Genomic DNA, 27,842 nt, shown 5'->3' with positions numbered 1-27,842 from the left:
TAAAGGATATACTGCTTCATATTTCCCTAGTGAGCATTGTCTGTCAATATGAAGTTTTGTGTGTTTGGATAATATATTTTATCCTGGACGGAAAGACATTGACTGATCACACGTCTTTTGTGCTTTTGTAATCATTGATGAATTCATGAATCATGGTACATGAATCATTAATATGATCAGAACAATATCTTCAATATGATCTTTATTGATTTGTATCCTGTGGCTACTGATGTCCAGAGAAAACTTGATTAGATTTCTGTAACATTGTAAGTTCTCTTTAAGCCATACTCTGTCTGTAAAACTGTATATAAGTTTAAATGACCTAGAACAAAGATTGTACATGTTAATTATATTTAAATTAAGGATTGACTGCATATTAATTGAGGTTCATTAGACACAAACTGTAATTCAATCAGTGTTAGATTTAGGTGAAATTTTGAGTGGGTCCAAATTGATGAAAATAATATTTCTAGACCCCCTCCAATGTTAAATAGATGGGCAGATGTAAAATAGAGGGGATCCTCACTGAATTTGATGAGTCAAAACACTCCGAAACCCTCTCTTGAGCCAACACTGATCAATTATTGAGAAAAACGACATCTGTCCAGTTGTCACAAGAGTACTATTTCAAATAATAATTATCACCAGAATTAACCATCAGCTTCCAACATATGAACACTTTGACACAGAAACTTTGGAGACCCGAAGACATGAACCAAGGCAAATATTTGTTTTGAAAAGGCAGGTGTTTCTGCAGGCCCTTGCATATACCAAGAACATTCACTCATTCCTCCTTGGCCTGAGGTCACGAACAGTGGTTTGGACAATCCAGAATGTGCATGAATGATGCATTAATAATCCATGCATGATAATAGAGGTATGCAGACAGGAATCATTCACTGGAATTGCTGTGAAAGGAGTTGGTTTCATAAGAGTCCAGGTAAATGAATGACTAGTTTACCTTTTCAGAATGTAGATAATAAAATGAACTCACAAACACATTATTCATTCATTTTGGTGTCCCATGCAATAGAGGTTAATATGAGTTCATATGAACTGAGATTTGTGACACATCACACAATGTATCTTAAACTTGACGTGCGTGAAGCTACACTTGATCAGAAAGAGGTTCCATAAGTATATATAAAAGACAGACCGAGGCTGACATGTCCTATATTCTTTCCAGTTAGTGGAGTAAATAAATGTCTGTAAATATATTTATTGAAGATAGATTAATAATTCTTAATTCTCTCTACATGAAAAGCAAGAAGCAATTTTGTCAGGAGCAATATGTTCTCTGTCAGATAAAACATTGTGCTTCTAATATCAAGGACAAGTATTAAAATAGTGTCAGTATTTATGATGACAATATTTGAATCTTTGGAAATGCTTTGATCAAGAGGTCAAAATGGATGTGTTTTGAAATAGGCACTGCAGGAAATATATACAATTGCCGTTAAGCTGAAAATGATATCGCAGCTTGTGATTTGTTAACATGAATGACAGTTCCCATTCATCTGAGGGCTGTCATTATAGTGCAGTGTTGCCAGTACAAAATTAAGTTCACATATTTCAGTAGAGGCTGTGAAGCGTAGACTATTACAAAGCAATATTTTGTGTCTGTTAAAATTAGACATGCTCTCTGAACTTTCTTTTCTTGGGAGTGGGCAATTGAGTGTTTGTATTTTGTTTTGGGTATTGTGGATGTTTTCTATGAAGTAATGTTGTTATAAGAAGAGTGGTACCTGTGCACTGACGCAGAGAATAGCTCCACCTATCATGAGACATGTTTGATTTCAACACAGTATTTATTCATTGTCATTATTTGTTCATTTAGGCATCAATTCAAAAAGATACGTGTTTAATTAATGAGTTTCATTTTAAGCTTTTTTTTTAGCAATATTCTAGCAATATCCAAGCATGGGGCACCAGAAATAGGCTTCACACATTGTACCAATGTAGGGAATTAAAAAAGTGTCTTTGTCATGCTCTTTAACCACTAGGCGATGCCACCTCTCCTGAATTGGGTTTTTACACCGCTATTAGCGATATTCCAGCAATTTCACAGCAAGGACACCAGAAATAGGCTTTACACTTTGTAGCCATGTGGGGAATTGAACTTGGGTCTTCGTCATGACAGCTAGCTTTAACCTCAAGGCTATGCCACTGCCTCTGAATGCATATCACAGAGGGAGACTTTATACATGTTTGATAAAAGTCCTTGTTGAAATAATTCTTCAAAGTGTCTGGATGCCATGCAGAATAACCTCTGTGTTCCCAACACCTTCCCAACAAGCTGAGCTATTATCATTTGCGATAATCATATTGATTTGTACCTTAGTGACGATTATCACCTGACTGTTAATTTGAAACCTCAGCTTGCTATAGAAAGATGGCATCTAAATTGGCAGATCACATGTGGTGTTTGAAAGGGTTAATTAAACACCTACATAAAATGCAAGGCAGAAGTAAGGGTTAATTAAGCGGACAAATGTGGTAGGGTTAATTATGAAAGACTTGTCAGGCTATCTGTGAGGGTCTTATTAAGAGTGTCAGTCGCCTGTGAAATAATACCGCCTTTATCAAGATAGGCCCTGCTCCCTTGTCACCTATTGGCCTTGTACTTCAGGAGTACATATTGTAAGACAGTTTTAGTAAAGATCATTGGAGCAGCAGCAGGGGGCTTAGACAGTGTTGCACTTGGTAGATTTCTGAACTACAGTAGTTAATTTCAACAGGAATGATTTTCACCTGTTAGTGATTTTCGAGATCAGCCTTGCCTGCTGAAATAGTCATTAGTCTGCATTCTTGCATGAAACTCTTTCCAATAAAGCATACAGAGATCTCAGTTGAGTGGTCACTTATAAATATGTAATTTGCAAAAACATTGATGATTGATTTGTGGATAGCAGTGGAAATAGGCTTATGTTGTACTGGGTAAACTGTAATGTTTTGCAAGTATGGTATAATTTAATTTAGCAATGAATTCCTAGAGGTGAGTCAGACAACGATTTTGTTCATAATTGTTCTGTTTAAAATGACATAGTAGGTTAGATAATATCCTGAGATCAATCAATCTTGCTGAAATCTTGCTGACTGGCTTAAAACAGCATTCCCTTGCGTACTATAAATCAGTATAATACTACATAGTTCAGTATACTTTACTTTAAAGTCTACTGTTTATTCATGGAACATTGTTGACATTTGCTTGTCATTTATAACTTCTGATCAAGTTAACAGCATTAGATTCCATTTAATCACTCTAATGATCAGTGATTTATGTACGATTCAATAATATGTGATCTTGAAAAATCAGGTATGGGAAATGTTATTATTTAGCTAAAATTTGGATGTTTTTACTTCCTGTTTTCTGAAACTTACATTTTGAAATATATTTTCTTGAACGTAGTGTGGGTAAATTAAGCATAAATTCCTCTTCCCCTCCTTTTTCGGGCATCGAGGTAACTAAGTGGTTGAAACGTTACCTTGGCACACTGAAGACCTGGGTTCGATTCCCCACGTGGATGCAATGTGTGGAGCCTATTTCTGGTGTTCCCTTCCATGATATTGCTGGAATATTGCTAAAAGCGGTGTAAAAATACACTCGCTCACTTTAAGGTCCTAGTTTCAACTTGTCTGGAGTAATGGAAATGTATTTGCAGATTTTCTGTGTAAAACTACAGTCACTCCTCTCTATAAAACACACCATTACATCCATTGAATATCAACTTATTTATGCTTATTTAGAAATGTCTACTGTGCCAAATTTGTGGCTGAATATGGGCTGATTCCTCGGATAAATCCTCACACGGTTATCAGTTTATCAGTTGTGGCTAATGCACATGTATTTACCAGAAAAGTGTCCATTTTTTTATGTGGCCTGACCAATATATTTCCTTGTTTTATTTACACAAAACAGGAACCAAAGATTGACAAAAGTGCTAGCTGGCATAGGAGTTAACAATACTGTGTCCATCTGAAAACTATCATTGGTCCGTATTCCCTGGGTTGTTGTTATCAACTCAGCATTCCAATTCTCTTCTGGTCAAGATGGCTGACATGTTTTGTCTTTAAATATTTTTCTTTCATCCAGACTTAAATGACATTTTTGTTAGAAGCCGTCATACCCATCTTGTGTTCTTACCTGTCTAGCCTTTGTACCTGTCTAGCCCTCATACATGTCCAGCCTTTGAATATAATTACTATAGCTTGACTTACTGAAGTAGTAGTTCCTGTGGTCTGACAGTTAACACTGGTATTTTGACAGTGTACGACAGATGTGCATTGGTCTTTAGCAAACCATGATTGTCACTGGAGGTGACTAGCACAATTGGATGGTCAGACTCACAGACATTGTTGATATGTGTCATCGTTTCTGAGTTATGTAGATCAATGCTCATGCTGATCTATGCTTGATTAAACACGAATCACTTCCATATTGCTGAATTATTGCTGAGTGTTACCTAAAACAACAGACATTGTATCTGCTTATATTGTACTTACGACATGTAGCACAAATTTGAAATGGGGCACACATCTGGTGGACAGAACTGTTTAAACATTTTCTAGTGATCTTGTTTTGGAGAAAATGTTTCTTCTAGTCGTTGTTATTAGGAGCAAAATGATTCCCTTCCTATAAACAAAATACTGAGGCTGGTTCTGTGAGAAGACAAAACTGTTCTGCAAATGTTAATAGATAAAATAAGTGCTTATCATATTGTTTGATATTTTAATAATAGAATTGTCTTTTTGAAATAAAAATATTAGTATGATGGGAAATATTTATTTAATGATTGAATGCGATTCTGCAAATTGCTGATAATACAAACAATTTCGTCAAATATTCCTGTGTCTTCTATTAATATAAAACTTGCTTAATCCTAATACCATATTCAATATTTTTTTTCATTTGCAGAAATTAGAAGATTCAGTTCTCCGTGACAGCAAACACTATACGCTGAGGGGTGACGACGGAAGCTCATCAACAAAGGTCCCTGCTCGTATCCGAGAAATAATCACACGAAACTTGGCAACAGATAGACTGGCTTACACGAGCGTTGCCATGTCGACACCAACCCCTCAACAGTTGCAGGAGGAGAACCAACTCCTTTCGAGCGAGCTGAACCGCCTGGAAGATCAGCTGGCGGCAAGTCGGGCGGAGAGGGATGAACTTGGCATCAAGTACAACGCTCTCAGTGAAAGGGTAAGCGTCATTTTTGTTTCGAACGTATTCCACCATAACGACTGAAGCAGAGTATAAATGTCAGGACCAGACAATCCATTGATCAGTACAGTGAGTAGCGATCTATACCATTGGGGTGCAAGGCCACTGTAGCCTGATAGAATTGGGTGGTCAGATTGGCTGACTTGGTGAACACATGTCATCATGTCCCATTTGGCTAGATCAATGTTCATGATGTCGATCACTGGGTTGTCTGGTCCAGACTCGTTTCTTTACAGAACCCATATAGCTTTAATTTTGCTGAGTGCGAATTCACACTCACTCACTCATTCTCTTCAAGCTATCTTCCCACATTATGCAGATATAAGTGAAATACCTTGAACCCAACTATTTTGGTTACTGACTGTTGATACTCATGCTGCTGATCACTGGATTGACTGGTCCAGACTCTGTTGTTTACAGAGTGCTGCTATCTAGCTGGAATGTGAGAGAGGGAATTATGATTTCAAGTTTCACTGGCTTTTCTTCAGCCATCTTGTGACCCAAACTCACTGACGTTCCCACACATTGCTTGCTTGTTGAGTAAAGTGTGCTGTCTTACCCAGTGAAACCAGCTCTCTAATTAGCAGATCCTAATCTCTGCAGATTACACAGACCAACACCTATGGCCAATGTGGCTGATACACGGAAGATATTTAAGATATTTTAATTATTGATCAGCAAATTGCTGATGGCCAATGACAATCTGAATCACTACACTGCAGGGTCAGGAGACTTTATTGATAAAATCGGAATAAGACATTGAGCCCGATTAGAAACTGCCAACAGGCATATTATACACACTGTCAGAATCTCTTGATCTAGTGATGTGATTATTTGCAAAACAACCATTTGTCATCAGTCATTATCTGCCCTTTGAAACAAATCTCAGTTCACTGACAACCGTAACGAATGATTTATATGAAAATCCAGCTATTTTAGTAGCACTGTTTAAATCCAGAGTATGTTATACTACTCAAAAGAAGTTAAGAAAGTAGCCAACTGTTTCAGATACATATATAATATATAGTTTACTATACTCAACAGCAAAAGAAATGCTGGATTTGAAAAAATAAAATTTAAAAAAAGTAAGCATTCATATTTATGTCTTCTATTTAAAAACTTCACAAAAAGCCAGAGTTGTGTTTCTTTTGCTGTTGAGTGAGTAATTCCATGACTGAGCAGCTATAGTACTATAAAAAATAATGTTGTAAAGTTCTTTTCAATAGCATATTTACAACCAAAACCTTCAGCTGACTTTAAATTACCTTATTTCACAATTCTGTTCATGGTATTTGAGAGCACATGACAAAAATAATTAAAAAATGTCAGGTTATACAATATTAATTGATTATAATATCGATTTTCTAATTAAATGTTTAAAATGTTCTGCACTCTGTTGATGTTGTAAAGAAATTTAGAAATATGTATTTTTGGATAGGATTTAAGAACCATATATCATTTTCATCATTATTACTCCTCTGTCCCCTTGCTCAATTTATTTTAAAAACCTTAGATGAAAAAATGAAATATTAATAGATAAAGTCTTCATTACATATCAGATTCTTGTATATTTGTGGAGAGAAATATATTTGAGGTAATACCTATGCACCTCGTTAAAGCATATATCTTCAATCTGTAAAATGATTTGAGATCAGAATTACATTTAAGATATTTTTTAAATCTAGATAGATCACTCCACATCACTTCGAAATAAATGGGTGAAATTCTAATGTGTAGTTATTCATGGCCTAAGTAGTGTGGACTGGTTCACAGAGAACTAGGGTCAGGCTGGGCTTGTTTCGCACGTCAAGTTACACAGGTTTAAATTGTTTAACATGATGAATGACCCCTGGGGAACGTGAGATCATAGTTGCCACTGGTGGGGTAGTAATAACCACCACGGATGGAGGAATGCTGGGTAATATTTCATGCGGCTAATCTTCGGATATTGATTATCAGCGAAAAAAAATTGTAATTGACTTCAGTTTGGTCTTTGTTAATAGTTTTGGGATCATTGCTGATGTAATCGTGTTTGAACTTGCTGTTTTTGTTAAGATGAATATAATACTGGTGTGGTTTTCTACAAACTTGAAGTGGTTGGGATCACAGAGGGACCCATTAGCATGCTGTTGAACCATGTCAGTGAAAGTGGCACCTATACATTGGCAGCACTAACTCCTGCCTGTTCCCATTTGACATTTGTGTCATGGCAAGGATTTTGAAAATAATAAATTTACACTGGCTTGTAGGAAAGGAAAAAATTGCAAAATTACAAGATTTCTTTTTAAAATGATGAACCAAATTATAAATTGACTTTTTTCACTTTTAAGCAGGAGAAATACAGATTGTATGTACTGAAACAGCAATAAATCAATTTCTAACAAAATGTAGGACTAGTAATGAAATGAAAAATATTTCAAGCTGTGAAAGAAAGTAACTTGTCCTGACTAATTTTCCACTTGCCCTGATTTTTATGACATAAAATGGTGATGAAATTATGAAAGAATAAATCAGCATTGTATTTGTTGTTGATGTTTAGTAGACTGTTTATAGAAAAATGATAAATAACAAAGAAAGATAAATTGGAGCATTTAATGGCTACATTTTGAGCAGATATGACATGAAATCCAAGTTTATTTGCATTATGAAACCATAAGTGGAAATCATCTAGTAGCCCATGGTCAAGTAAGATACCATTATTTGATTACCTGAAATGAAAACTGACTTGTCCCGGGCATCGGGCGATGGGATTTTTTTAACCCCTGTCTGTGATGTCATTGATACTATGATGTCATTGCCTCTATTATAACATTGACACAATGATATTTCAGGTGAAATAAGGGAGCTACTGTGATGTTTTAGCTGTCATGATCTCATTGCTATTATCATGTCCTGATACTGTGGTGTTTTTGATACTACATAAGCAATAATGAATTTTCTTGCCTCCTTCAGACGCGGACATTATTTGTCCGAAATGGAGCCCTAGATTATGTGAGTTGAACTATAGACATCACTAAATAACCACAATAATATATGCAACACTATATAACATGTAAAGTAGTCTAGCCAAAAAGCACTAATACTGATGTACTGCCATGGCATGTTTAGCACTAGTTAGATCTGCTTTATCATACTCATATTATCATCACAGTGGATAGAAATAAATCTGACTTAGTAAAGAAAAACTGTGCAATTTTAGAAAAGCTCTTGGGACAAGGTTCTTCTCTTTCCATATAAAACACATATTTTTATTCCATGTGTTATGTCTGGAACAGCAAGTAGCTCAAATAGTTTCAACAGGATGGGTATCTCTTGGGTACAGTATTTATGCCAACGTGGGATGTGTGTTGGCCTGACATTCAGTCTTGAGTCCATTGCTGTATTGGATTGTCTACTGCATTATGTTCCTCAGTATGTTGTACTTTTGTAAATACCTGCTCATGTCTCACAACTTCTTTGCCACCTGCCATTTTGTTGAATGTTGCTGTATCTCACTCAATACACATACATGTTGTGGAGGAGTAATTTTGCTTTCTTAGACACAGGAATCAGTGACTAATTTTATAATTTTTGTTTGATTTGTCATATATAATAACAAAATGAAAACCAGCATAATTTTGAAATGTGCAATATGCTGATATATTCCCCTTAAATATACATATTCTTTATAAATATTATCATATGTCATGCTGTTCCTTTACGTACCTGTGAAGATCTGGGTTAGAATTGGTCTTGAGAAACCCATGTTTGTTGTAAGAGGTAATAAACAGGGTCAGGCTCCTTGACTTGGTTGACATTTATCATCATATCCCAATTGCATTGATCGATGCTCATGCTATTAATCACTGGATTGTCTGGCCCAGACTCCATATAGTTTGAATAGTTATATAGTTATAATAGGTTAAGCAAAATGACCAACTAACTGTACCACAAAGTCGTCCATTTCTTACAGATGTCCACATGAAGTATATGTTTGTATCTGGTAAATAATTTTCATATTGCTTGACCAATATTGAATATGGAAAATATAATTTTGAAGATTCACTAAGAATTTGCCATTGTTGGTTGATGACTGAAACCAAAAGCTGTCATGTATGGCAATAGTTGAGTAATGGTGTTTTCCTAACAACTTAGTGGTATGTAGTTCAGACCTGCTATTTAGGTTAGATTTCACGATAACCAAATCTTTTCATCTGAACTTAAACTTCAATCTATAGCATTACATTCCTTATAGGGGTTAGAACTGTATGATTACAGAAAACAGTATTACAAGTTTAAAACTTTAGAATTTGTATTTATGTGTTTACTTTTTTAGACAACAATTTTAAATTCATATAATTATTGTATAATATTTATAATTTTGTGTGTGTGTGAGAGAGAGAGAGAGAGTGTGTGTGTGTGTGTGAGAGAGAGAGTGTGCGTGCGTGAGAGTGTATATATCAAGCATGTTCCTTAAATAAAATAGCTTTAACTTAGTTTAATAATAACATTTTATATTACAATATAAATAATGAAGATCAATGAAAAAATATCAATCTGTTATTAATAAGTGTCAGAGAAGTAACTCTTAGCAAAAATCTCACAGTCACAAAAAGATACTTGACATCACTGGTGCCATATTTCTGTATGGTTTATTGACAAAACAGTGTCTTTTCATCAATTTAGAAGCACCCGGAGAATACAGACCATGTTGTGCTTTGTGTGTAAAAATTAGAAATTATTTTATCTCTCAAAACCTTGTGCATGATAGTATTGATGCCACGATTTTCATATAATGATTATCCTTAATAATTCTTCCCATCAATGATATTTCCAAGTATCAGTCTTTTAGCCAGTCCTAACATTCAATCCTGAATGTTACCGATAATAAAACAGAAACAATGATTGTATTGTTTCATGTGTCCACAGAATGTTGATCTCTGACTTGAGTGTTTAGTCTTGGGTTCACCAGCATAGGTACAGTCTCAGCATGTTAAGCAATAAAGGCTTGTGTAATCGATAGCTTTGCAGGGGACTCCGGCTGTACCGTAAACATGCTCACAATAGACTGTTTTCCTTACAACAAATAGCATATCCTGGGTAGTCCTTTAGTGGTTGGTTAACCTCTTGAAGTTTTGTTTGTTTATTGAGTTTTACCACTGAAGTACTACACCTGTATGACAGTGGCCTGTAAATAATTAAGTCTGGATCAATGTGTCCATTTATCAATATTGTGAGCTATAACCCAAATTGACCAGTAGGATGACATTTGATGAAGGTTGACTACCACTGAATTATCTTGCATGACCAATCGAAATACATATACTAAACACCTGTGAAGGTTCTCAGTGCTTGCCGTAAGGGCGACTAACCGATCAGGTGGTATAGGTTGCTGACTTGGTTCACACATGTCATCGGTTGCCAGTTTCACAGATTGATGTTCATGCTGTTGATCACTGGATTGTCTGGTCCACATTCAATTATTTGACATCTCATAAACGTAAGCATTCTTGTTTATGTCTTCTCCTCAAAAACTTGACTTAAAGCCAGAGTTTCTTTTGCTGTTCAGAATATATACAGAAGTTCATTGAACCTTGAGAAAGTCCATGGGATTAGGATTCACAGTTCATTGGAAAGATGGAAAGAAACCAGATTTAGGCGTCATGAACATTTTGAAGATAATATTTTTTAGTGGATATTGAATTTTATAAGTGATGGCCCCTATAATATTCATTACCTTCTTGGTTTAGTATGGTATGAAAGTTCCAAATATTCATGTTGCAAATCTTTAAAGAAAGCCTGTAGTATGAACTGGATTCTTATCAATATGATGAGGTGTGATAATATTCGTATCCTGATAAGATTCATATCCCAATACAGTAGGTTTATGTCATAAGTTTGCACTCTACAGATGAATTTTAGACAGCAAAGTTGGGATAGTACAGGGAATCAAAATATAAGTAGACTTTCCCACGAGGAAATAATAGACAATCCACATAGACTGGTTCTGCCATTATTCACATATTTCTCACAAATGTAGAACTTGTTATGTAATGCAAAGTAATGTATTGTGTGTATTGCGATTCAGCAGTTGTAGTTACATGTATTGTGTAGTGGACCTTGTATTGTGCTAACATAGTGTTTCACAATGATACTAACCTGATTAAATGCTAACAATATTATAGCAAATGGATAGAAGAAGCTTACAACTATTTAGCATGTTGAGTATTGTGAATTACTGCCAAATATTGCACAGATGAATGTTCACAACCATTTTACTGACCATTGATATGAAAGATGACACAACATCAAGCATTTGTGTTAAATCACTTTATTGTAACAACTGGATACATTGATCACTAGCATATATACCATCTACTTGTTAAATGCATGTAACAATCAAATATCCACAGCTACACTACCACCAGGTGTTGGGTAAATGTCTGTATTAGTTCATTATTTAAGACAAACTCTGGTGTGAAATATGTTATGTGTCTGCAACTGGATACAAAGACAATGGCATATGTACCAGGTAAATGTTATATAATATGTTGTATCTAATAGCTGAATGTCCACAAACAGTGCCTGGACCAGGTTCTGTATAAAGGTCCATATTGTTTCATCTTTCAAGAAAGGCTTGAGTGTTAAGTGCTGGATACAAAGACGATCGCATATATAACAAGGAACTGTTAAATGAATACTTTGTATCCCATAGCCTTATGTCCACAACTGAAAAAGAGCCAGGTTCAATATATGCATTCATATTGTTTCATCTTTCAAGACCTGGGTGCTAAGTGCTTCCGTTGTATCCAATAGCTATATGTCTACAGCTTACACAGGCCAGATGTGTGATAAATGTCTATATTGTAATGTTACAAATGGCCATACAAGCCCCCAGTATTCTACTGTTTCTTCAGTGTGCTCAAATCCGGAACACCTGGATTCTATTCCATATCTTGTTTGACTTGCGACTTGTTGTATTTGTTCACGACTTGACTTCAGTATGTCTTGGTCAGTCGTACTGAAAGGTCAACATTTGTTGGAGTATGTTCTTCAGTGTGTGGTGAATTGGTGGACATTTTTCCTTTCTGTGGTCCCGTATGTGAAACCTGTACCTTTGTAAATATGTAGGCCAGGTGTCACGATCACACAGTGTAAAGTTGTATGCTGTCTTGACGTTGGCTACTGGTTGTATTCACAGGGAGTAAGTGGGAGGGATTGATTCCAGCTTTCACAGACTCTGCTTGCATTACATATTGACTGCCTGTTGAGGAATAACTCAGTTCTACTCAATTGGCTTACATTCTGTAGATGTTAATTATTGTATGTTTAGTCAGCTATTGAAGTCATGAAGTAAGTTATTTGATATTTATGTTACATTCCTCAAATTGGTGATTTGGTTGGTGCTAGTTTCACAGCTTGTAATTATTCTTTGCTTCTCAAAAAAACGTAAGGACTACCTGATTCTTTCATATTACCAAAGCTAAATAATTCATGAACAGGGCGGTAGGGTACCTTAGTGGTAAAAGCGGTCACTCGTCACGTCAAAGACCCACATGGGTACAGTATGTGAAGCCCAATACCTAGTGTCTATGATATTGCTTGAATATTGCTAAAAGTGGAGTGAAACTAAACTCACAGGCAGTCAGTGATGATCAGAAAGCTTTACGATTGTAATGTAAAAAAGTTCGATTGTACATAACATTTTCAGTGGTGTACGAAACAGTACTACCCCTAGGGTTCACTGTTGTGATTGTAGTGCAGCAATAGTTCACTCTATTGCAATAGCGTTAGGTTAGCTTTCAACTTTTTAAGTAGTATTGTGAAATGGTTAGCCCACTCTAAGGCTTTGTGATCAGATATATTCATTAACTAAATATAAATCATGTAACAATGTAACTTTTTGAAAAAAATGTCATTATTGTCAAAGATTACCATTTTCCTCCATGATGCCACTCAAAGAGTCAAACCAAACAGATGCAGATGGATGCTCATGCCGTTGATCACTGGATTGTCTGGTCCAGGCTCAATTATTTACAGACTGCCACCATATAGCTGAAATATTGCTGAATGCGGCATAAAACCAAACTCACTCTCTCACTCACTCAAACCAAAAAGAAGATGCTGACATCTGACGTTGGTAATTCTTGCTAAGCAAAAAAATAGTATGTTAAGTTACCTGCTCTTAAATTCATTTATGTTCATTAATCAAAGGTGTATTGTTATCACGGACACACAGAGGACTTCATTAAGAGCATTGAAAAACCTGCTATTGTAGTCATGCCTTCGCATTCAACAAGATCTTATAAAAGATGTCTCACCAGACACTCAAACATCCTCATCTGACACGAGCATATATTTCCCATGACACTCATGAGTTAACTACATCAAATGTCAACAACATAAATCTTAGCCATTGTCTTCACCAGCCCAGCGCAAGACAGTGTATTGTAATCACTGATGGTGATATATTGTCATATACGACACCCATGAGATACGACCGTTATTTCCTTAATGACGGTCTTCAGATATTGATGAATATACAGTGTACGCGATGCTCCGACGACTCGGTAGCTGAACCAGAAACTCTCCACATTCAACATCCATTAAAAAGTACATCTCAGTTCATCAACACTCATTCTGAGTTTATGATTCCATTTTTTGCACATTAAATTGAACTTGTCAGTTTCCTGTGGTAAATATTGCATGTTTGTTTGTGGTTGATTTGAACTGTTCTTGTAACTGCAGAGTGGCCTTGGAACAGCTGATGTCAGGTGTTGTGATATTTAATATTAATGATTCAGGTTATGAAACAAAAATATTTTTAAACTCAGTCACCCATGTCATTAGAGAGTACACTTTCATTTGAAGCTTCCTCATAAACTGAAAGTAGTTGAAAACATGTAGCACATCCATTATGCGTATTCCCTTAATATTCTCACCATCCTTCTAATAAGGTGTCGCATAGTTTCAATGATAAATATTCCAGCTGATATGGTGCAAAAGATTTTGAATTTTTGAAATAATGCAGTAAATAGCAGTAAATGAGTGATGCATTTTTTTTTTCAGAATGTATTGTGTGTTTTACAAGAGGGTTATGTCTTCTACTGCTAGATGGTGTAGTCATATACTGGGTAAAATAAGTTCGGGATATTGGTATTCTTACTCATGATTGATTTTTCATCAGTGTGTCAAAGAGTAGATAGATCATTATTCATAATTTCAAAATGTATATATATCCCTAACTATTTTTGTCCAGTATATAATGTCTGAATGTCTCGTCTATTTAAGGATCATGACATCTTCAGTGTTGGTTTTTTTTTTGTTGTTGTTTTTTTTTGGGTTTTTTTCGTTTCTTTTATTCATAGAGAAAATACACATTTCTTCATTTGTTATTTATGTGTGTAAAAGTATGGATGGGAAAGAGATTTTTTTAACGATTTAGTATTAATGTGTGGGATGTGATCTACATGTCTATATTATGTAATGGTTTATGTGTCTACATGTGACCTGTGAAGGTCCCGGGGTAGAATAGGCCTTCAGCAACCCATGCTTGCCATAAAAGGCAACTATGCCTGTCGTAAGAGGTGACTAACGGGATCGGGTGGTCAGGCTCATCGGTTCCTAATTGCACAGAACGATTTTCATGTTGATCACTGGATTGTCTGGTGCAGACTCGATGATTTACAGACCTTCGCCATACAGCTGGAATATTGCTGAGTGTGGTGTAAAACTAAACTCACTCACTCACTGACTCACTATCTACATGTCATGTTACATAGAGGATCGGAAGAGCAGAGAAAAGTTGATCAATAAGCCAAAACATGCTAAAGATGGTTTTTGTCCTCCTGCTTACAGGGTCTGTCAGTACAGGGTCTCTGAGAGGGCCTTTCATGCATATGTCAGTATATAAGAACAATATCTTGAATGTGACATCAAAGCCCAATCACCACATTTTTGTGATTTGTGTCAAACATGGTTTGTCTGGACCCCTCTCCTCTGCCTGCTATCGTCCACTTGGGACATCCATGCCAGTTGGCAGATCTTCAACTTATTTATTCTTACTGGAGATCTATTTCGCCTCCTTGTATCTCACCGAAGCAGGATATTAATGAATATAACTGTCAATATTATCTCCCAGTTGGTGTATACTGATAGCTGGAGTTTGCCTGGCAGCAACTTATCTAGGGTATAAAGCTACTTTCCTAGCAACCGAGAAATGTGTATTGTGTCATGTTATTGAATGTCAGGAAAAACTTCTCTTTGATATTCAGGATATCTGTCAAGTGGTTATTTTAGTCTTTCCACTCAATCTACCACCATTTGATTTTTTCTGAACTTTGTGGACAGTTTTAGCAGCTCCACTTTCCTTTTTAAATTTTTGTTTGTTCTTTAATAGTTTTTGTCATTTGTGATTGGTTAAAAAGGTTTGCATTTTATAATATTGAGGACCCAGACTCCACAAGGATGAAGTTTTTATATGTTACACTGAAGGTCAAGTTCCAAAAACAGCATGGGAACAATGTGTTAATCGGTTTTCTCATCTCTCTTGTGTTTAGTGTACAGCAAAAAAAAAAACAGTGACAAACCATACTCACTCACATGTGGATTTTCATCAACCTTGTGTCGAGAATATTTTCAAGGTTGTAAAATTTTAATCTACTGTAGGCTTGAAAATGAAAATGCCAAGAATAGAATTGTCTAGCTACTCATCTTTATATTACATATTACAAGTTGTACAGAAAGTAATTCTGTCTAACACTTATGTGGAAATTGATGGATTATATAAGATCGGCTAAGATTCCAAGCAATGCTCCTTAGTATTAATTTGACATACAATCTTTAGCCATAATTTACATTTTTAAAAAGTAGAAGGTAAATTATCGTCAAAGATCAATACTGTCATGTGACCTCTACTTCCTGATCTTGTAACGATTGTCACTGTTCTTTTGAACACCTTGTACAGTAAACCAATCTTCTTTGTTTCTTTGTCGGAGTTGTAGTAATCTTTTAACTATGTCAAAAGAAATATGCTGATTAGCAGAAAGCAAACAAATGAGTCCAGGTCAAATATTCAGTAATCTCCGATGCTGCTATATTGTAGACAAGCCACTGATCAAAGCCCTGCAAACCGATATGGGTTGCATATGATTGGTTATAGAAATTTAGTGAAGCTTATCACATCTAAAACCTGCGAACCAGTCGTGCTATTGTCTATATCGCCAGGCTGACGTTCTTGTTTGTGTTTGCACTGCATGAAGTGAGAAACAAGAGGCTGTTATAAGCCATATTGGCCCCATACTCAAGCAGCAAATCATTTCAATGGCTGATTGAGAGGGGTTGATGTCAAACATTTTCTGATAGTCGCCTGAGACAAAACCAGGTAAGCACTCCTAATCAGCCACAATCAACTGTGCCTAACTCGAGTACTGTCAAAGACAAAGACTAGGATTTAACACCGCCTTCTCTTAGAGTTGTTCGTGCCATGGCCTGACCTCACGGCTTAAGAAATAGTTCCTGATCCTTCTCCAGTGCCACTTTCGGATACTTTCGTTTGTGTTTAAGTCTTTTTATTCCTGTGAATTGGCGCACACGTCTGCATGGACATCCATATACTTAATGAATAGAGTAGCTTTCCAAAATTTACTCTCTTGTTTAAACAAAAGAACTGCAATGGAATTTTCAAGGCTGGCAGTCTAAGAAACTTCGACTATGAACGTGATTGTTTTTGTGTATGGTTGAAGTACTGCCCCAGCCGAACCTTGTGTATTGCCCATGTGTTCAAGTTGAATTAAGGATGTGAGAAGTTCTGTGTGAGCAAATATACTTGGATTACACGTAACTCAGTTCTGCTGACAATTGATACGTCTGGAACTTACCAGCCATGAATGCTGGATGGGGATTAGGTGAAGATAGATATTGTTTAACTTGTGTCAACTCACCCGTCATGCTACCCGTTGATGTCTTGGGAAACCCTTGGATTGTTACCTCCAGATCAGAGACAAGAATCGCATTTGTACTGAACTGTTTTTGATGAGGGTATGGAGTCATAATTTTGGTCTCAAAGTTCCACAGTTTTTTATGTTTGGAACCTTGGAAAATAGATGTACTGGAAACACAATATGAATGGACTGTATTGAAACCCAAACTACTTTCCTGATGCTTGGACATTGTACTTGTTGACAACTATCAACTGGAACATATATTTTCTCAAACGCTTTACCTTCAGACTTTTTCCAGAACTTCTTTTTCGGAACATGCTTCTTGCCAACAGCTGTTTGTTTGGACATGGATATACTGCTTGTGTGATGACTGGGTTTTAGGATTTTGAGATTTTGGCGTCTGGTGTAGTTTTGATTGATTGTCGTGAAGCCCCATGATGGCCAGCAAGAAGGAATTGCAGTGTGTTGATGCCACTGAGAAGGACACAGACGAAAAAGCAACTGACAATGGCCCTTCTGATGAGCTTGCAAAAGTACGAGCTAATCTTCGAAAAGCTAAACCGGAAGCGTTTGGTCCAGGATTTGTGCAGAGAAGGATAATTGAAGCAAGTATTTGAAGGCATTAAGATTGTAATATCAAACATCACTTAAAGTAATTTTTGTGAACATCACAAAATCACTGTCTGTAGTATTCATTTATTCAACTTAAAATATATCTTCTGTGTCAGTATACTTCATCACCATGTTGATTTTCCATAAACAATTTGTATTCTAAAAAAATCAACTAAACTAGGAGTATTTTTTGTCATTGACTTCAGATTATTATTTTAACACTAGTGACTAGTGATACCAGCTCACAAGTTCATGTAATTTTGTATTCTAAGTCAACCTGACATATAATTAAACCCTGAATGGTGCTTATGTATCATATTTTGAACTTTGTATGGTAGACTCGTCCACGGCATACAGTCAGACACTTGCCGCGGGAACATATGTCTTGGATCCTATCCCATTTAGTGACATTTTTTCAACCAATGAGATTGTAGCACACACACACCCATTCATTCACAACGGGGCTCTGCAAGGGCACGGTAGTTTATGTCAGTACATGTGTCCTTGTATTGTAAGGCATGTTTAGAAAATTGTGCTGCTGTATCGTGCATCACAGGATTAAGTGTCTTCTACTACATTTGGAGGCAGGTCTGTTATTACCGTCTCTCTGACGGGACCATTCATAATTAAATGCTATGGGGTGACGATGATTTTGGTGGTGGTGGGGTGGGTCACCCAGTTTGTTCTGGGGAGCTATGGGCTCATCAATTCTATACACATGTATTTTGTGGGTAGGGGGAAGGGTGGGGTTGTCATTGATTTTGTGCATGACATGCAGGAGTGTTATTTATTTATTACAGAAGGTTTTTTTGGGGGGTGGGGGTGGGGGGAGGGGGGATGTTCATTCATTTCCCTCACCAAGACAGCAAAATTCTTGAATTAAATTTTTTATTTCAACATATTTGACATCCAACATAATATTAAGCAATTCATGCATAAATAAAAAACATAGAAGTATTTTTATGACATAATTAGTGTCAGTGTTACTGTAACCATGGTAACAGTTCTTTAAATTATTGGTAATATACAGGTAAGCCTCATACAGGGTAAGGTTTTCCATGTACAGGTGCATATAGGTGTATACAGGTACCTATTTGGAAGAATAAATATGCTCAGGTACCTGTGTCAACCTTGTCTAGTTGCTTTAACCTTTCTTTCCATACTGACATTGCACCTAATGACTGAAGATAATTAATGGCCTATCAAAGGTCCCTAAAGAAAACACCCTGTTGTAGACATACCTGTCATTAATTACCTGTCAGTTATTTATAATTACATCATCAAAATACCTGTCAGTAACAACCTGTTATTCTTTTGTAATTAGTGAAACTATGCCTTAAGAACACCTTTCAGTAATTACAGGTCCTTATTTTGTAATTAGTGTTAAGAGGTGCCATGGTGTTGTAACAGATAAATTGGGTGAGTGGGTAGTACCTAGATAATCTCTTGACTGGGTTAGAACGTTCAATTTACCTCAACGAGAGTTCGTGCTTTGCCTGTAATTTTCTTATTGGATCAATTAGTGAGTTGTATGGATCAATAAATATTCCAGCTTTTTTATCGGAGACTTGCATGATAGACATTATTTGAAATTAATATCATTGTTTATTTTAAAATGAAGTGCAGAAAGAGAAAAATGTTGTCATCATCTTTGATGATGATTTTAAAATTTAAACTGAAACAGTGCACAAGTGCGATGTGAAATTCAGAACCTATGGAAAAACTAAACTTTTAGAAGTTAGATAAATAATAAGAAAGGTATAGTTGTTTTATGAATGACATGTTTTATATTATATCATGATGTGGTTTATATGTGCTTGACAGAATCTGTGCCAAAATATGCAGCATCATGGTATAATATAAAAGTTGTTATCCATAATGTGTCAGACCTCTATTTTTGTTTTATTTAGAGGTATAGCTTTACAGTGAGTGAGTCATGTTTTATGCCACATTCTGCAATATTCCAGCTATGTGCGGCAGTCAGTATATAATTGAATCTGGACAAGATAATCAAGTGATCAACAGCATAAACATAGATCTACACAACTGGGATATGATCACATGTGTCAGCCAAGTCAGACTTGGTCGTCCCATTAGTTGTCTGTTATGGGTTGCTGAAGATAAATTCTATCCCAGATCTTCACAGGTCTATAGTATTACAGTACGGCCAGGACAGAAGAGAAAATAAGACTCTTGACTAGCAAGCATATAGCTGTGTGAAACGCATGTGGGATTTCGCCCTGAGCGCATGTGTCATAATTGTACAAAGGCAAGACAGTGTGACATGCTGATGATCTATCTCTTTTGTAAATAATATTCTTTTGATTACAATACATGAAAGGGAAATATCATCTTGTCATAAGCCTGTTGGATGTCTCTATGGTTTTACCCTTGGATTTACTGTTTCATCCACTGTTGTATCAAATCTGAATTATTCAGACTTTTGTTTGGCGATCTGACCAGGGTGACCGCTGTTTATGCTTTGGTAAGCCAGATAATTACTGCAATTAGCCATGTTTCCTTGACCATTGATGCCATCATGGCTTATCGATCTGCGGCCATGATGGGTCACCCATTGTAGATGCTATGATCCTGACAACTGATTGTATGCGAAGAGGTACAAATCTCTATTGATTGTCAATTACTTGGATCGTCAGGTGTACATTTGATACAAATAGGAATACAAACAGTTACAAACGTTTTACAAACATTTTGACACACACACATGAAAACAATCCAGTGTTTGATACTATGTTGTCTTCAAGACTTATTTCATGTAGGTGTTTGTCTTTCTGAAGACCTGGAAGTATATGTTGAGACTTGTAATTGTGGCAGACTTTGTTTAGGAAGTGAAGCACAACATAATCAATTACCATGCTTGGTGAGAGAAGTAAGTTGTCCAGATCAAACACTAGCTGTAGCAGCAATAGATCAAACATGGACAGTGGGGACCAGTCATTTAATATTCTGCATTTCAGTCTGCGATTTTAAGGAAATATAATCCAGCCATGGTTTTACCAACATCATTGTTTTACTAGAGGCTCACGGGGAATATAGGGAAAATGTTTGCTTTTCTTGCAAATATTTTTATAAAGAATGCAGTCATTTGTTGGAAAAAGTAACTAATTACTTGTTTATGTTGGAAGGAAATATTTGGGCTCCAAACCCAGATACCTCTCCACCAAAATGAAATGGTTCTTCATATTTGTCATTTTGTAAGGGGAAATATGTCGATGATGACAGTTATTTTACTAGAGGCATATATCACTGGAACATTTTTTGAAAGGATTTTATTAACTTTTGAAAACATCATTAAAGTATGACTACAAAACATTTACAGTTCTATACAATTTTAGATGGCTTTAGGTTGCAATCAACCAAAGGTATTTCTAATACTGCTACCCTCACAACTAGCTTCGGTGGCAAATCTGTTAAGGAATCAATATTGATTGTATTAATGCTGACTGACAAGGGATTATTGACACAAACAATTTGTATATGCTGACTGTGGTATTATGGAAACAATGTCTTTTTGTTATTGGTGATCAGCATTGTTGACAAAAAGATGTTATTGGTCCAATTTCGGCCACTAAATTCTGTTGCATTTTTTAATTATTAATTATTTGCCATTGGTTAAACATGAAAACTTTTGGATAAAAACTTCAGAGACATGTTACCATTGTATGAAGAAAGAATAAGACTAGACTTTTCAAACTGGCATACTTAGATATACCCTGCATGTAAGTTAATTGGGTTTTATTCCACTTTCAGCAATGTTCAAGCAATATATTGTTTAGATAGAACAGGCTTTACAAACTGTTACAGGTTGGATTCAAACATGAGTCTGTAGATAACAAGCAAATGTTTTCACCACAGAGAAAATCCATTGTCCTATGATGTACAGTTAGTGTTTGTAAGATGTAAATTTGTATTACACACTCACTTACACTCATCAGACATGTTGTCCATTTGAGGTGGATAGTGTTGACAATGCCGTTTTGTTACAAGACGGATAATCAAAGGAATAACTTTCTAATTATTTTTGAAAAATCACCATATCATCTTTCAGTGCTCACTTAAAAACTTTAACATCTATGCATTCTTGATATCAAAGTTAAAAACATTTAGTTATCCTGTTTTAGCTTATATACTCACAAAGTGTATGTGGACCCCCAAACAATGCTTAGTTCTGTGAGATACACTTGTGTCCATGGAATGCAGAATATTGCGACCATTGGTTGAAAAATTGGTTTGCCTTGATCTTTTCTGTTTCTGGATGTATATTTCTACCAATGCTTGGGGGTTTCAGTGGAGTTGAAATGAAGGAGGACCTGCATTATTTCTTTCACCCGTACCATGGTCTCAAAGCTCTCTTAGCGCTAAGATCATCATAAGCATTGGTGGATCCAGAGAGGAGGCAGGGGGTTTGCATTAGTGAACCCCTTCCTTTCAAAATTCCTAGATCTACCCATGATGTGTCATTGACATTAACTTACAACAATCTTAACTCTAAGAGAGCTTTCAAAATCTAGAAAATGGAGTGGTTGAGTAGCCTAATGGTTAATATGCCTGCTCATCTTGCTGAAAGCCTGGGTTTGTTTCCCTATGTGGCTACAATGTGTGGCACCCATTTTTGATGTCTCCAGCTGTGATACTTCTGGAATATAGATAAAAGGGATGTAAAACTATTTTCAGTTTCTTATATCAGGGTGATTGGTAGCCTTGTGGTGAAGCATTGCTCACCTTGACCTGGGACCCTTGTATCGTACTTGAAGCCCATTTCTGTTGGGATATTGAAATGAAATTGCTGAAAGTGGCATAAAAACTTGGCTACTCACCTGTCACACCTGCTGACATACAGCAATACCACTGAAATACTTTAGAAAGTGGCATACTCATTCCTTTGGTAAAAACACCTGATCCTTGCCGCCACTGTCTGTGGCTTGACCTTGACAGTGGACATGGCTGACCAGCACTGATTTCATTGGAACATTTTCAGCCATATCTGGCTACCAAATAACCATTCTCAATCCCCAAATAAATCTCAGTTCTTTGTTGTATAACATCTAATCACATGGGATGGATTACTGGCAGATCAAGGATTACTTTAAATGGTAATTAGCTAATCTTTGAAAGGTATACCAGCTTTACCTGTAATTACCCATTTACCTGTAATTAGGGAGCTGTAGACACCATTGAAACAGATTGCTTACAGCTTAGGAATGTCTATTGTCCATTTTGTGAGCCTGTTGCATGTAATCTAATTAGTCTTTGTTAAGAATAAAACAGTGATTTTGATGTGTCTGTGAAATTGGATCTGTTGGTTCTGCATGTGATTTATGCAATAAAACTGTAATTATTCATATTTTAGTTTAATTGTCAGTAAATCATTATTTATTTTTGAAATTACTTCTGTAATATATGTATGATGTTAAGACTTTCATCTGCCAGTGATATGAAGTCCACTGTTATATTTTATTGTTTTATGGACATAATGTCAATAATGTATATTTATGTGTCAATTTTGGTTTAATTGCACAGTTTATCTGTCATGTATGAACGCTATTTAGAAAGTGGTCAAATGTAACATGTTACATTTTGGATTTCACTAACTCAATAAATTTCAGATTCTGTAACTCGGATAGATTCAGTTCCTTCCAGGATATAAACCACTCTCTCATATCCTGAAGCAAAAAAATACCCTGTATAGCTCTTCAAATATATTGTAGTTGGCAAAATTACTCCAGTTTCTAGGCAATCAGAGTCCCTGCTCTCTTTACGATATTATATTAAGATAATTTGACAGCTGTTCTTGTGGTCAATATTATACTAAGATAATTTAACACCTGTTTTTGCAGTAAATAAATATATTAAGATAATTTAAACACTATTTTGCAGTAAATGTTATATTTACATAATTTAATAATTCAGTTTGATGTAATCAAATAATTTCTCAGAGACTGGATGTTTGTCTGAGCTGGTAGGCTCTGTTGTGTTAAGTGTAATGTAGTGTTGTGTATCTCACACCTTCACTGGGGAATAAGCAGATCTACCGTTTCAGTGCTAGAGTGAGATATTGTACATGTAATGATATTACCAATATCACCTGGGGTGCAGTAGGCCTGGAGATTACTTACTGACCCATGTATGTAACAGGTAGATCTAAGACTTGAGCTGAGCAACAGGGGATTAGTGTAATTCCTGCTACCTAGGTCTCGTTAGTGTTTCCATGGACGCCAGGTACAGGTAGGTTCCTTATCCTGTCAAAACATGTCTCGTCAGGAGTATATAGGTGTGGAGTTTACGTTATGGCAGCATTCGATCACAGTCCTCAATCGGGTAACATGGCAGCAGAGTACGATCCTCTTGTCTTGGCTGTGAGTAGATATACCACTTCCCTGGATACTTCTTTCATTGAACAACAGCACTCTGTTGGATTGACATGTTTATGATTGAATTCACAGTGCTCGGTGAAGGGTGGTTTTCATCTATGGATTTATCAGTGGTTTATGTACCATTTTGGCTTTAGTGGAGGTTCTTGCTTTTTGGGGGATTTGCCTTTGTGCCTACGGCATATTTGATATAGCTTTAACTTTGTTTAAACAAGATTTACCCTCAAGGAGTTTGAATATTTTATGCAGTAAAAATGGAAAAACAAATATTTGTTGAAAGATAAATTTGTCCGTTTTTAGTTTGAAGTTATTTGTACAGACAGTCATGTTTAATATTTTGTCAAAGAATATCTTCAGAAGTGCAACAAAATTTTTTATCATAGAATGTATGAGAAGTAGACATTAGTGTTTTGTTCAGATGTACCTTAAATATGACAACATCACGTGTCAATATTTTGGGAAAAATGATAGTTTTTATACTAATACTCGCCTCATTGTAGGAACAAATCATGCTCAATCATTACAGATTGTAACAGATTTCTGTCGATAAAGACTTTTTAATAAATTATGCCAGTGGAGCCATAACTGTTTTGCAGACAGTCTGCACATTTGTAGATACTATATCTGCCACAACTACCTTTAATGTATTTGTGTCAGGAACTGCATGTTAAATTACCTGGACTGTCATTAACTAGAGTGCAATTTGAGATAAGGTTGACTAATGGCTATGTTGTCAACATTTATGGCTTAGAGACCTCAGGTATAATGACATGGGTTTTGACCTCTTTTAGGCAGTCTTTTAAGAAGTCTTCTAACAAGTCTATTCAGTATGACAGGGTCTGTCCTGCCAACATCAAGTTGTATGTAGTCAGGGCAAAAGGTGTCTCATTTGTTCAGTTTTAAATCTTAATAATGCTTTTTTTCAAATTTTGAAATTGAATGAGCAATCTATGTAAATATGTTTGTTAAAGTACAAAGTGTGCATATGTGCTTTCTTTCTTTTATTGCATCATATTTCCTTTGATAGATTTATGTATATTCAAGATGACAGCTGGAATAAACCTTGTGAAAACTGTCATAACAATATAGGAACTGGTTCATAAGAAAATGCATATCTAAATCAGAGGTATTCCCAGTCCATTTTGTAGAATTATTTTCATCAGCAAAACCACATATGAAGGTAGCGATTGGTTTTTCTACATAGTGGTCTGCAAGTTACAAAGAACAGGAAGTGCAACACAAGTTACCATTCTTTTTTCAGTTTTAACCATGTTTTAGAATTCATTTAAATAGTAAAACAACATGTGAAAGTGGCAATGGGTGTGTGTTAATAGTGGTCTGCAAACTGAAGGGAAGTGTTACAAGAGTTACCATTCTTGTTTCAGCTGGAGCAATCCCTGAAGGGAGATGGCCCCGATGCTGATTCCCCTTCCAAGGGGCTGGTGCAGCAGAACATCGAGCTGCGTCGGAAGCTGGAGGAAGAACACTCTAGCTACAAGAGGAAGCTCCAGGCTTACCAAGATGGCCAACAGCGCCAAGCTCAGCTCGTGCAGAAACTACAAGCAAAGGTATTTGAAGAACCCCTGGAATGATGGGAATTGTTGTATGATTTGATGTCTTGGGAGTTATTGTTCAGCGGTTCTGTAGTGGTATCTCAATCAAAGATTTATTCATTTGAACTCAGGAAAAATGACGAGTAGTGGTTGGATGTCTTGGGAATTATTGCTCAGTTGTTGAGTTCTGTTATCTATTCGGAAACACTGGTCAAAGATTGAAGTAGCTCTTATTATTCCAAGGTGGCACCAAAGCTACAAGTGAAGATATTTGCTGTTCTTCACGAGAACAGTCAGGATTAATTATAGTGTAGGGTGTTTTTGGAATTGAAGGGGTTCTTTTTACATGAGTAGTTGTGGTTCTAAAGACAAATGCTCATTTATGATGACTTTCAGGTGAATGATTCACATGCCCCTGCATGTGTTTGCAGTGTGTAGCACCAGTGGGATAGGTTAAGCCCACTTTGCAAATGCTTGGTGTCACAACTTTTTGATAGTGATTCAACTATTCATACAACTGACTCTATAGTAGAGATTTATTATGAATGTGACACATTCTTTGGTCATATTCACTGAAAGGTTGTGATTGGCCCTTATGACATAACCTTTTGATAGGCTGAGATAGTCCTGGAATTAACAGGTAGATCTAAGAGAAATGCTTGGAGTACTTCTTTGGTATGGAGTTGAAGCCTAAATGGTTTATATTCTCAGGTCAGATATGATGGTTTCCAGCAACTTATTTTGCTTTGTAAGAGAAAAAAATCTTAATAAGTATCAGTACAGGAAGTTTTGATGAAGGGTTGTAGAATCAGTGATTTTAGACAGTGGTTTTAGTACAACTCAGATGTGATAGTTTCCTGCAACTTATTTTGCTTTGTAAGAAAAAGGATACTGACTGAAAAAGTTGTTTTACAGCTTCTTCAATACAAGAAGAAATGCCAAGAACTTGAAGATTCAATTCGAGGAAACCAATACGATATGCAAAGAACATCTGTTAAGGTAATTAATATTCATTTAATCATGGTAATAATTCTGCCCTTTATAATACAGGTCATTCAGTACAAGAAAAAGTGTGAGGACTCAGAACTGCAATACCAAGAGCTAAAGGCTCAATATGATAGCGTATCAGCGGTAAGCTTGTGTCTGTGTGCTGTGATAGTGCTAGCCCAACAACTGGTTAGGATGAAGACAGCCTTCTATCGTCCTCACCTGACATCTCTCACTTGTTCATTTTGGCACTTCCGTGAAGTTTCTTGCAAAGTCTTGTATCTCATGTCACACTTTGGGAAAGACTTTGAATTCACACTTTGTTGCAACAGTGCACATTATTTTCATCTAAAATACGTTTCATCACAGTTTACAATTTTGTGGCATTCACACTAATATTTGTTGTCTTAAATGTCGGAGAGTGGAGTCGCAAGGTGCCCCATTTCTGGTGTCCCCTCCCTACTCGGATGTTGGTACCTTATTGTTGAAAACGACATACAATTATTCTCACTAACTCACTTGTTTATGTGCACTACCTTAAGGACTAAATGTTAGTTATACATGAAAATCAAACTTGTTATAAAATGAAGTGTTTTTATGCTTTTTGCAATAAGTCCAACTCTTTCGCTGTGGAATTAGATCAGAGATGTTGCTAATGAAACAAAACTGTATACACTATCCCCACAACTCGGAAAGCGTTACCCTTGTTAGATTAGCAGATGAATTAAGTATTATATTCATGTTAATCAGTTTCTCAGTACCCACTCATCTGTTTTGGAAAGCATCTGTCAATCCTTTCATCCATCCATCTGTCTGGAAGTCTCTCTGTCCATCCTCTTATCCATTAATCCATCTGCAGAATTTCCTTACAATGCTCAGACCCACAAGAATTCCTTCTGTATTTTCACCAATGATTTTCCTGTTCCAATTGGATATGACAGGGTAACGAGCTTAGACATGTTTTCTTCTTGACTGTTGTGCTCCATGTTTGATTTGCTCCTTATTCATGAACTCTGATGGGATGTTTAATCTGTATTCACGGCCCCACTTTCGAAAGTAGCATTACTTCTCACTTGCACACACTAATGTTGCATTCAAATGAAAATGTGGAACTGCAGGAATCCTCTACACATGTATTCAATAGCTAAGGTTT

General features: G+C 36.2%; 1 protein-coding gene across 6 annotated transcripts in view; it reads left to right on the top strand.

Moving 5' to 3' along the window:
• LOC137268359 (rootletin-like) overlaps nt 1-27,842 on the top strand; it is a 96,913-nt gene that overhangs the window by 47,446 nt on the left and 21,625 nt on the right. For 3 of the 6 annotated variants that reach the window (XM_067802912.1, XM_067802915.1, XM_067802913.1), the window contains exons 2-5: nt 4,916-5,203; nt 8,177-8,215; nt 25,535-25,717; nt 26,618-26,701. In XM_067802912.1, coding sequence (XP_067659013.1) covers nt 4,916-5,203; nt 8,177-8,215; nt 25,535-25,717; nt 26,618-26,701 — 594 coding nt within the window. The remainder of the gene's footprint in view (nt 1-4,915; nt 5,204-8,176; nt 8,216-25,534; nt 25,718-26,617; nt 26,702-27,842) is intronic. The other 3 variants (XM_067802916.1, XM_067802917.1, XM_067802914.1) reach the window with 1 other exon arrangement.

Source organism: Haliotis asinina, chromosome 16 (genome assembly GCF_037392515.1).
Source record: "Haliotis asinina isolate JCU_RB_2024 chromosome 16, JCU_Hal_asi_v2, whole genome shotgun sequence".
In the NCBI taxonomy this organism is placed as follows: Eukaryota; Metazoa; Mollusca; class Gastropoda; order Lepetellida; family Haliotidae; genus Haliotis; species Haliotis asinina.
Note: the sequence above shows the minus strand (reverse complement) of the source record. Positions and strands in the feature narration are given on the sequence as shown.